Source organism: Triticum aestivum, chromosome 2B (assembly GCF_018294505.1).
Source record: "Triticum aestivum cultivar Chinese Spring chromosome 2B, IWGSC CS RefSeq v2.1, whole genome shotgun sequence".
Lineage (NCBI taxonomy): Eukaryota > Viridiplantae > Streptophyta > Magnoliopsida > Poales > Poaceae > Triticum > Triticum aestivum.
In genome coordinates, this window is record NC_057798.1 from 781734346 (window position 1) to 781746670 (window position 12325).

Consider the following 12325-nt stretch of genomic DNA (forward strand, 5'->3'; position numbering starts at 1 on the left):
GCGTGCATGGCGGGAAGATCGCGGGCGCGAGGGGGGAGGGAGCGTGGGTGCGTGCCCGGTCGCTGGCTCCGGGTATAAAGCCGTGACGGTGATCGTTGTAACGGTGTGGGGTTGCGAGTTCGTGCTCGGAAAGTGGCGTTCGTGTGCCGGGAAAATCCTCACCGTGTCACTCCTCGTCCTCCCTCTCTCATCTTCTTCTTCCTCTGTCGTGTGAGCGACGGCGTCGAGCGAGAGAGAGAGAAGAGCTAGGGATAGGGCTAGCCGGTTCCAACAATTGGCATCAGAGCCACGTGAAGATCGAGGCGCGCCGGCGATGTCGATCGTTTCGTACGCCGGTGGAGTGGGCGGCTTGGTGTCGCATCCGGCGCCAGTGCTCACGGGGGACAACTACACCACCTGGGCCATCATGGTGGAGGCTGACCTGGACGCCGCCGGGCTGTGGGAGGCGTTGGTGCCGCCGGAGGACGCGGCGTCGGCGGTGATCGCCAAGAAGGATAAGCCGACGCGGGCTTATCTGCTGCGGGCGCTCGTTGACGACCTGCTGTTGCAGGTGGCCGTGAAGAAGACGGCGGCGGAGATATGGGCCAGCCTCAAGGCACGCTTCATCGGAGACGATCGCATGCGGGCGGCGCGGCTGGGCACTTTGCGCGGAGAGTTTGAGCTCCTACGCATGGCAAGCGGCGACACGCTGGACGAGTTCGCCGGCAAGCTTGGGGCCATGGCGGCACGTTTTGCAGGTCTTGGATCGACGCTGGAAGACGCAGCGATGGTCAAGAAGCTGCTGGACTATGTCCCCGATTGCCTGTACGCAGCGGTCACAGGGATGGAGCAGTTATGCGACCTGAACACGCTGTTGTTCGACGACGCTCTGGGGCGCCTGAAGGCCTTCGACGAGCGCCTGTGGCGTTGTGGGCAGGCAGACGGCGAGCGAGCGGACGGCGCGCTCATGTTCACGGCGGCGCAGTGGAGGGCGTGCGAGCTGCAGCAGGGAGGTGCACGAGAGGACGACGACGCACGAAGCGACGCGTCGGGCTTCGGCAACAACCGGCGCGGGCGCTGCTATAAGTGCGGCAAGCGCGGCCATTTCAAGCGGGAGTGCCCGCAGTTGAGAAAGGCGATGGCGGCGGAGCGTGCGATGGTGGTGGATGCCGGTGTCGAGGACGGTGGCCTGCTCTGAGCTGCGGCTTAGGGAGGTGAAATGTAGGGCGAATAAGCCGCAGGTGGCGCGTCGGGCGTGACCAGCTCGTTTATGGGCGCGAGCGGGACGCGTCGGGCGCGCCGGGTCCGCGGCGAGTAGCGCGTGTGTGCGTGTGTGTGCAGCACGGGCGTGTCCGTGCGGGTGCGCGCAGTGTGTGTGTGTGTGACCGCGAGCCGTTGGCGAGCCGCGCGGGGTGATCGTGTGCGAGCTGTTGGAGTCCTGCCGTGGCCCGTGCGCGTAGAGCGCGTCGTGGGCGCGTGCATGGCGGGCAGTTCGCGGGCGCGAGGGGGGAGGGAGCGTGGGTGCATGCCCGGTCGCTGGCTCCGGGTATAAAGCTGCGACGGTGATCGTTGTAACGGTGTGGGGTTGCGAGTTCGTGCTCGGGAAGTGGCGTTTGTGCGCCGGGAAAATTCTCACCATGTCACTCCTCTTCCTCCCTCTCTGATCTTCTTCTTCCAATGTCGTGTGAGCGACGGCGTCGAGCGAGAGAGAACCAAGCGAGAGAGAGAGAGAAGAGCTAGGGCTAGGGCTAGCCGGTTCCAACATTGGACCCTATCTATATTTAGTTAGATGTGGTATTAAGCATTTGGACCTTATTTATGTTAAGTTTGTATTTGTATTTCAGTTTGGCAGTTTAGAAATGATGGGTTTTAAATGTTGTTAAATTGTGTGATGTCAAAACATAGTCGTGTGAAATTGGAGATGAAACGGAGTCCATATATCCATACGAGAAACAGGAGTGGAAAATTGTACTAAAGGGTGCAGTTTTTAGGGAATCTGGAAAAGGGGGCTCCAACACCTTTAAAATGGTTTTAATGGTCCCTTTAAAACTGCATTTAATAGAGTTGCTCATTGTGCTCTCCTTTCCTTAATTTCAGTCAAATAGTGTTTATTCTGTAACTTCGTTGATGGATATATCCATGTCAGTTGAGATGTTCTGTTCTACTCTTTTTGCTATTGTAGCCGCTCAAATGGGGAGGTTCGGTCCTGTTGAGAACGTGCTCCGTGCTACTATAAACCTCGGTATGATCAAAGTCATGTTGAACTGCGATGCTTCTCTATATTTTGGTTATCATTGTCAAGCATTTTTTTCCAGTGCTTCTGAAAATGTGGCTAGACACCGGCCTCTTTTATCAATTGATGCTCGCAACCTACACTCTCAAGTCAAATGTATGGTGATAAAAGCCAGGACGTGCAAAAAATTGTTCATAGTGTATTTAAAAGATCAACTATTTAAAATGGCCATAATGTTTTCAAAAAAGTTCGTCGCTCATTCAAAACTATTGACCACATATTTAAAATGTCCATGAATTCTGAAAATGGTAATCATGTTTTATTAAAATTCAATGTATTTAGAAAATGTTTAACATACATAAGAATCGTTCATCATGTTTTTTAGAAAATGCTCGGTAAATATGCTGTTGCACCCGACCAACGGACATGCAGTTGCGAGCGGTGTGCAGGCGTGCGAGTGCAGTTGGGCCCGACCGACGGGCATGCAACTACTCCCTCCGTTCTGAATTACTTGTCATAGGTATGGATGTATCTAGATGTATTTTAGTTCTAAATACATTCATTTCTGCGACAAGTAATTTGAAACGGAGGGAGTATAGTTGTGTGTTATTGGTGTGCATGCAACTGTAGTTGCGCATCCGTGCAACTCAAGTTGCTGTGACCGCCTGACATGCAAATGTAGTGTCATGGAAAAAGTCAAAGCTAAAACCTGCAAAACATATAAATGGAGGGAGTACTCCATAGTGGCCTTGTATACATGCAAAATATATTTTTTATAGTGGCATTGTATAAGTAAATAGAGGGAGTACTAACTCGTAAGCTGCTGTGTCTATACAAAGAGTTGCATGGAATGTAAGCGTATGAAAGCAACGAGGTTGATTATAAAACTTCCATTTTTCATAGAAACTGACTCTACATCTAGCAGTATCTACAGTTAATAAACTTTGGCTGCAAGTGCTATTCATCTTGGTGGCGTCGATGATAGCTAGACCGAGTAAGGTTGATGCATCAGTACAGTTCTGAAGATGGAGCGGTGGCAGTTGGCGGCGGCGGCCTCTGAGAGCACGCCGGACCAGTGTGTGCCCCAGACCCGGCAAGTGACTAGGTTGGGGTCTCATGTCTTAGATGTTAGGCTTGGCTGCGACGTCTGTTTGGTATTAGGCCCATGCTATCTATGCCCCTTCATTAACTGGATAGGTGTAGCGACAGTTTGTTGCTTAGACGGCGGCTTTAGTCTTACTGTTGTATGACTTTGTAAGGTCTTGTGAGAATAATTAATAAAGTGGCCGTATGCACCGCCCAAATGCAGAGGCCGAGGGTCCAGTGGCGGTGCCAGGGGTTAGTTGTGTAGTCAACTGACTACACAACATTTTGGCATGTACTTGTAGACATCAAACAAAACTCAGTACAAATTTCATACAAGCATATGTATTTGACATCATAACTTTAAATTGACATCACAACTTTAAACTCCTGGCTTCGCCACTGCGAGGGTCATCCTCCTTTTATAAAAAAAAGTGCTATTCATCTGGTAAAAATATTAGAGGTCTCTTGAGAATGCATGCAAGATTAATATTTCGTTGTCGCACTGACTATTGGAACTTTAATTGCATGCAGGTGCCCAAGTCAAGACAGGAAACAGTACTATGGAACCAACGAAAACGCCAAGCTTGTGGACAAAGATATGGAATGAGCGGGACGTTCAGATAATGGTACTCATCAGCATCTTGCTGCAACTCTTCTTGCTATCGGCCGGTTTCTTCCGACGGCACTGCAGAGTCAGCTGCCTGAAGTTCTTGTTGGTGTGGTTGGTTTATTTGGCGTCATACGCTGTTGCCGTCTCTGCTATTGGCCTGTTCTCCCAGTACGAGGACAAGTACAAACTAAGAAACCTCGAGTCAGTTGAGCATCTTCACGCCCTGACGTTGCCCTTCCTCTGGCCACCTTTTCTCCTTCTTCACCTCGGAGGCCCAGACAATATCACCGCGTTATCCATCGAGGACAACAATTTATGGACCAGGCAGTTCATCAACCTCACATTCCAACTCGGTCTAGCTCTGTACGTGTTTTGGAAATCATTCGACTTGCTTGACTCGCAGTTGCTAGAAGTAGCCGTACCCCTGTTTGTTGCTGGGATAATCAAGTACTGGGAGAGGATATGGGCGCTCAAGAGAGGAAGCCGGGACAGCCTCGATTGCCGCATGAAGAATGAAGATCCAAATTCCCCAGCACCAGCTCAAGCTCAATCTGGTGATGTCGTGGCATCTTGTGCTCTTAACTTGGGGCTTAGCGGCAGAGGACTGCTTGTTGGACGGACACTGTTACAGCTGGGAAGTAGGGCTGAGATTGAGGTGCTGAGTATTTTTCCAGCCACCGAGTCAACAAAAAGGAAGCTCAAGATCATACTGACGGAGCTCGGCATGATATACGATATGCTATACACCAAAACCATGGTACTGCATAGCCGCACCGGCATCATGCTCCGGTGCATTGCCCTGGTAGCCATAGTGGTGGCGTATGTGCTATTAGTGGGAAATCAACATATGAATGACCAAAAAGGAAGAAATCTTGCCCTCACCTATCAGTTGTTCTTAGTGTCCATCTATATGGAAGTTCTTTCTATCTTGATGGTGATAGCATCTCCCTGGACAAGGGCACGCTTCAACCTGGGAACATTTTTCAGTTGGCTGTCCCACATATTATGTTGTCATACTCAACTCATATTATGGTGTCTTACTCAATCAATGTCAAATACGTACATGGGTCAATTCAACCTTGCAGACTATTCCATGTCCAAGAAATCCATGTCAAAGTTCATCTCCGAGGTCTACGAAGCATTGGGTTTGGAGAAGCACTGGAGAAACTTTTGGCATATCAAGCACGTGGAGGACATGTCGATCATCATCTATACCTTGGGATTGCTCGGCACTGACCCAAATCATTCTGAGGGGAGATCCCGGCAGTTAAATCTTGGCCTGGAGCTGAAAGATTTGCTAAATCTACCCTTTGAGCATACTATTTTCCGTCTACATATATGGACAGAGTTGCATTTAAGCACATACTCATTGGGAGGGGATGGCGTTGTTGGCGAGATGTCATTACTTGTGGCAGAATGCAGGAAGCTATCAAATTACCTCATGTACCTTATGTCAGTTTGCCCTTCAATGTTGCCGGTAAGCAGTGTTGCTCGAGATTTTGAGCCCCTCTTCTCGGAATGGGTCAGAGACAATCATAACAACTTGACAAAGGCAGAAGTGTTAGACAAATATGCAAATACTGTACTGGTAGGCAGCTCTCCCTTCAGAGACACACCTGCTTCCGTGGAAACCCTCAAGGATTTGAAGGAGGTGTGGGCGAGGCTGCTCATCTATGCAGCCGGTAAGTGCCCCTTTGAGGAGCATGCGCGGCAACTCGGCAACGGAGGAGTGGAGCTTCTCACCGTGATTGGGTACCTCATGATGCACCAGCAGCTTGGCGATGTGGGAGAGAAGGTCGAGCTCTCACCGTCCGGTTTTCTTCCTGTACCACCACAACCAGCGTCCTTAACAGGTCATATGAGAGTCAGGCCGAGCGTCCACTTGCCAGTGCCAGCATCACTCCAGCTCCAGCCGCTCTACGCCTTTGAATTCGTCTACGATGATCACCGGTTGCCGACGTCCGTCAAGCCCCTCTCGTTGTCATTAGTTGGGCCGGGGGAGCCTGACAACCCTGAACCAAGTGCGGCAACCCAAGTTACCCCGGACCAGAGTACATCGCAACCGGTAACTACTTTACCACATACTGTACTACTTCCTTGTATAATGCTCCTATATAAATTTCCTTGTGCATAATGCATTGTTTACACCCTGTGGTGCAGAGTACCTCTGGTGGAACAAATGTGGCACTGGAGATAGAGGAATTAGCTGGTGGGCACCAATAGGCAGATGGCCAGTCCATCTCTCTCTTCCTGGGGTCCGAGTTCAACCATCACAGGAGGGACAAATCCCAATGGCTTCATCGTCATCCATATCCATATCAGAAGCAGCTGTGTCTCTTCACCCTCTCGGGCAGTTGATTACCACGGCGTGTATGCACAAACTTTTCTGCTTGATTACTTCAATTATTATTATTACATCTGCCTGTAATGCGCTATTCGATGAACTTTGTGTTTGTGTAAGCTGCGACTGTGTCAGCTCAGCTAGCGTGATTTGTATCTTCTTTTCTAAAACGAAAGCGTGGATGTATTTTATTGAGCAAACGACTATGTATGCATTGGCTTGTTTTGACTCAAAAATATACATGCCTGCATAGTGCTTGCTTTCCTGATAAATACTGCCCTCGTGAACACGCAGCTTCGGAATTCATTTAAGTAAGAGATCGCTGACACGACACCAAGACAGAGAACAAGAGAGGACAGATTGCTGATGTGTACGATTTTCTTTCTCTGTAAAAGAACCAACTTCAAAAAAAAAGAGCATCTAAAATCTAAATATTAGTGAAGCTGAACTTTCAAAAGCAAGTCTTCCTTCAGCACAAAGTAAAGCAATGAAAATGGGCGATTTCTTTCTGCCAACATCCAGTTCGAGCTACCGCGCTGACTGTGCATGAGTGAGTGGTGCTGTGCCGGTGCCCGAAGTAACGTGAAGCTGACCCTGGGGGAGTGCAGGGACCTGACCAAGAACTATTGTGTCATGGACCCGGCTGTACCTGGTACTACCGTGACGAAGAAAACCTCAAGGCAGACTAAACCGAAGAAGTTTCAGAACAAGCGCAGAGAAGATCAAAAAGGGAAAGGCGTGGAGTAACACGCTACACTGGCAACGATTGGGCCAATTGCTATATGTATGTCACCCTGGGTTTATTTACTGGGAAGTTACCTTTTGGTCACGGACGGTACGAACTGGACTGAATCTCCTTTACCCTGTTCTTCAGTCTGTTGTTCCTCTGTAGTTCATCCCTTGTTTCCCTCTTGTTCCTTTCTTGTCCTCAAGCCTGTAAATGAACACCATCAAACTCTAGTGCTTAAGTGAATTACTTGTGTGATATATAATCGTGGTTCAGACAAAAAATGTCACGGTTGTTTCTCAACACGCAAATTCGAGTCGCAGTGTCCTAGATGTTAAAATAGGTCTAGCGTGTCATGTACACGTATTATGTACGTATGTAACTTGTATATGTTGATCCTTATATATAGCGAGACGTGGAGAGGCTTTTGTAACGCCTCAAGACCGACGCTCCAGATGCCGCCCAATTATTTTGTTATCGCCGTGTGCTTTTTTTGTGCTTGCTTTTTTATTTTTGCATTGCATCATGTCATCATGCCAGCATGTCATTTAATTTTTTTAAAAACCTCAACTAAATAAATTGCATAGATCTTTTGATCTATTTAAATCGAGGGAATTCACATGATGATTTCACTTTATAATATATGCTCCTAATATTTATGGAGCTATTATAAATATTCCATTAGTTTGGTATTTACCACAACACACGTGCATGTTAAATCCCTTGGCCTTTTCTTCTTCATGTTTTGACTATCTACCCTTGTCTATAATTCTTTCTTTATCTATCAAAGCCCCACCAAAATTCTCAACATTTTTGGGCCTTCCCAACCCTCACTTCCTATTCAAACCATTTGAATTTAAATCAAATGAGTTTGAATTTAAACCAAATGAGTTTGAATTTAAACTTTCGGTCATGCCCACTTCTATTTTTCCTGGTTCCAGCTCATTTTTGTGAGTCCGGGAAAATTATCCGCATGCCAAAGTCCCTTCTCTAACCTTTTTCCTTTCTCTCTTTTCTTTCTTCCTATTCTTTTACTGTTTTGGAAAATATGAGAGAGGGAGAAGAGAGCCCAGCAACCGGGCCGGCCTCTAAGGCCCAGCCGCGCCTCTAACCCTAGTGCTCGCCTCCTCTCCTCCCGATCCCTCGCTCTCTCCCTCGTTCCCCTTGCTTGCGCCGCCAGGAAGAGCCTCGGCTCGATCCCCTTTTCCCTCCACTCGTCTCCCTCCTCGCGCACACAGGAGAGGGATCCCAATCCCCATGGCCACGCGCGCCTCGCACCCTCCTCCATCAGCCAGACACCACGCTCCCCTCGGTCCCTCGCCTCCCCGTCGTTTCTGCCTCGCCCGACCTCCTCAACCCCATCGCTAGCAGCAGCCGCGTCGTCCGTGGCATCGGCCGGACCTCCACAGCGCCGCCGCCTCAAGCTCCAGATCCGGTCGGCCCCATCGCCCAGTCCCAGCCGTCCTTCTCCTTCCCTCGCGACGTCGCGGGCATCGAGCTCGTCGCCCCGCCTCCAAGTTCTCCGTCGGCGTCGACCTCCTGCCCCGCCGGTCTACCTCCCCACGCCGGCAGCAAGCCTCGCCGCCACCGCTCTTCACCAAGTCACAGCTGCTCCCCTGCATCGCCCGGGCTCCTCCAACTGTTGCCCCGTATACCGCGTTGTTGCTGCCACTGGATCGCCGAGACCGATCCTCTGAGGAACCCCGTGTTCAACTACACAATGAGCGGCAAGTACCACTACGACCGGTGTTCGACTACGTGGATTCACAAGTACTTCTTCGGATACACCAAGTTTGACTACACTGCGAGACCCGTACCCGGACCGTCAATCTTCTCCGAGAATTTTGCCAAGTACCACGATGATGGGTCGAGTACCTCTACCCATGACCCGGGAACGTCTACGACCCGTGAAAAACTACCGTCGCCGAGACCGCAAGTACCACGACAACCCCGGAGACATCGGATGCGTCAAGTCCCTCTTCGAGACGTGTACCACTACTTCCACTACCGTCGCCCCGAAGATGTTGGACTCGTCAAGTGCCTCTTCGAAACGAACGTGTACAACTACTTCCACTACTACTGTCGCGAGAACGACTACTTCCACTACGGCCCGTGTACCACTACTTCCTTCGTCGAACTCAACCCGCTCCGAAATGCACGCTTTGAAGGTATAACACCGAGACGATGCCCGTGAACGAATGCATGTTGTCTAAGATGAACCGTATGTTTGCATCGTGCCCGTTTGTTTCGTGCACGTTCCTCCTCGTTTGCCATGCCGTCGTCCCGTGGGAACCCGGTAATCGGGAGCACCCCACCATCTTTTGCATGTTCCGCACATCCGCACACTTTCTTTTGCACCGACATCTCGACGAGTTGTCGGATTATCGGAATGTTGCTGTGGCACCATTTCCGTTGTCGTTGCCGTGGCACCCCTTTCGTTCCGCCATGGTGACCAAATGCTTCATAACATGCTTATGTCAACGTTTTCATAAAATTGCATATAACTTGCATATGTCATCCGCATCATGTTAACAACATTTAAATGGTTAAAATTGTTGTTGTTTTAAATTGCTAAATAACATGAGGATTTATCGGAATTGTTGTTTGATGTTTCCGGCCTCACTTAAACTTGCCTAGATAGGTAGTTTAATTATGTTTCACCTCTTGCCATGTTTAATAACATTTAATGTTGTTGGGTACATAACCAAGAGCGAACTAAATAACTTGACTGTGGTGTTTCGTCAATATGCAACTCGTTGCATATTGAGCTCCACTTAATCTGTAGTGTTGTTTGTTGCACTTTGCCATGCCATGAGTCTTTAAAACGGACATGCATCATTCTTGTCTGTGCATCATGCCATGTTCATGTGATGGTTGTTTACTATGTTGTTTGTTTCTTTCCGGGTTGCTTCTCTCGTTATCTTCGGTTTTGTTCTGGAGTTGTGAGGATTCGTTCGACTACTTCCGTTTGTCTTCTTCATGGACTCGTTCTTCTTCCTTGCGGGATCTCAGGCAAGATGACCATACCCTCGAAATCACTTCTATCTTTGCTTGCTAGTTGCTCGCTCTTTTGCTATGCCTATGCTGCGATACCTACCACTTGCTTATCTTGCCTCTCATATTGTTAAGCCAAGCCTCTAACCCACCTTGTCCTAGCAAACCGTTGTTTGGCTATGTTACCGCTTTCTTCAGCCCTCTTATAGCATTGTTAGTTGCAGGTGAAGATGAAGTTTGTTCCATGTTGGATCATGGATATGTTGGGATATCACAATACCTTTTATTTAAATAATGCATCTATATACTTGGTAAAGGGTGGAAGGCTCGGCCTTATGCCTGGTGTTTTGTTCCACTCTTGCCGCCCTAGTTTCCGTCATATCGGTATTATGTTCCTGAATTTTGCGTTCCTTACACGGTTGGGTGATTTATGGGACCCCCTTGACAGTTCGCTTTGAATAAGACTCCTCCAGCAAGGCCCAACCTTGGTTTTAACATTTGCCACCTAAGCTTTTTTCCCTTGGGTTCTGCAGACTCAAGGGTCATCTTTATTTTAAACCCCCGGGCTAGTGCTCCTTCGATTGCTGGCCCAAACCGAGCGATGTCCGGCGCCCCCTGGGCAACCAGGGTCTATGCCAACCCGACGTCTGGCTCATCCGGTGTGCCCTGAGAACGAGATACGTGCGACTCCTATCGGGATTTGTCGGCACATCGGGCGGCTTTGCTGGTCTTGTTTTACCTTTGTCGAAATGTCTTGTAGCCGGGATTCTGAGACTGATCGGGTCTTCCCGGTAGAAGGAATATCCTTCGTTGACCGTGAGAGCTTATAATGGGCTAAGTTGGGACACCCATGCAGGGTTTTATCTTTCGAAAGCCGTGCCCGCGGTTATGAGGCAGATGGGAATTTGTTAATGTCCGGTTATAGAAAACCCGAAGTTGATCTTAATTAAAATACATCAACCGCGTGTGTAATCGTGATTGTCTTTTCTCGGCGGAGTCCGGGAAGTGAACACGGTGTTGGAGTTATGCTTGACGTAGGTTGTTCTAGGATCACTTCTTGATCATAGTTGTTCGACCGTGCTTTTGCCTCCTCTTCTCGCTCTCATTTGCGTATGGTAGCCACCATATATGCTAGTCGCTTGCTGCCGCTCCACCTCATACCTTTACCCTTTCCATAAGCTTAAATAGTCTTGATCTCGCGGGTGTGAGATTGCTGAGTTCCCGTGACTCACAGATACTTCCAAAACCAGTTTGCAGGTGCCGATGAAACCGTGCAGGTGACGCACCCGAGCTCAAGGAGGAGCTCGATGAAGATCTTGTTCATTGTGTTGTTTCGTTTCAGTTGATCAGTAGTGGAGCCCAGTTGGGACGATCAGGGATCTGTGTAGCATTTGGGGTAGTCTTCTTTTATTTTGGTTCCGTAGTCGGACATTGATTGTATCTGTATGATGTAATGCTTTATTCATGTAATTGTGTGAAGTGGCGATTGTAAGCCAACTATGTATCTCTTTCCCTTATGTATTACATGGGTTGTGTGAAGATTACCTCTCTTGCGACATTGCTTTCAATGCAGTTATGCCTCTAAGTCGTGCTTCAACACGTGGAAGATATAGCCGCATCGAGGGCGTTACAGCTTTGCCCCACAAAAAACCCTAAACCTATTCTCAAACTTGGTATCAGAGCCTACCTAGCCGCCGCCGCCTCTCCTCCCTCCGCCGCCGCCGCCAGCCTCTCCTCGCGGCCGCCGCGATGTCCAAGTCTCCCGCCACCGATCAGTCCTCCTCCTCGGCCGCTGCGATGACCGCGTCCTCCGCCCTCGCCCTCACCATGTCCGTCCCCTTCATCGCTCCATCCTCGGCGCCGGCTCCCGCTCCCGTCCTTCCGCCCATCGCGGTCTCTCTCGACCGCAGTAATTTCATGTTGTGGAGGGCTCTCGCCCTTCCCAACTTCGCCGGCGTACGCCTCCACGGGTTCCTCGATGGCTCGGCCAAGGCGCCGGAGCTGACCGTGACGACAGGCACCGGTGATGCTGCTCGTACTATCACCAACCCCGAATACGAGCAGTGGTGGACTCTTGATCAAAAGGTCCTCGGGCATCCCCTCGGCTCCATGAGCGTGGAGATATTCGCGCAGCTGATCGGCTGCAGGACGGCGACTGCTGCATGGGCTGCCGTGCACACCATGTTCGCCGTCGAGAACAGCGCCGGCGTGCGCAACCTTCAGCGTCAGATTCAGGCGCTACGCAAAGAAGATAGACCCGCCGGCGAGTACATGCAGAAGGTTAAATCTCTCGCTGATTCGATGGCCGCCGCCGGCTCTCCTCTTTGCGATGACGAGATCATCGACTACATGCTG

The 12325-nt window shown here is 49.8% G+C and overlaps 1 protein-coding gene across 2 annotated transcripts in view; it reads left to right on the forward strand.

Moving 5' to 3' along the window:
• The window catches only part of LOC123047375 (uncharacterized), a 10718-nt gene extending 4238 nt beyond the window's left edge, over positions 1-6480 (forward strand). Inside the window, exons 2-5 of one of the 2 annotated variants that reach the window (XM_044470912.1) lie at positions 2162-2221; positions 2598-2732; positions 3830-5973; positions 6069-6480. In XM_044470912.1, the coding sequence (XP_044326847.1) occupies positions 2639-2732; positions 3830-5973; positions 6069-6131 (2301 nt within the window). In that variant the 5' untranslated portion in view covers positions 2162-2221; positions 2598-2638 and the 3' untranslated portion in view covers positions 6132-6480. The remainder of the gene's footprint in view (positions 1-2161; positions 2222-2597; positions 2733-3829; positions 5974-6068) is intronic. The other variant, XM_044470913.1, reaches the window with a different exon arrangement.
• Positions 6481-12325: the final 5845 nt, after the last annotated feature.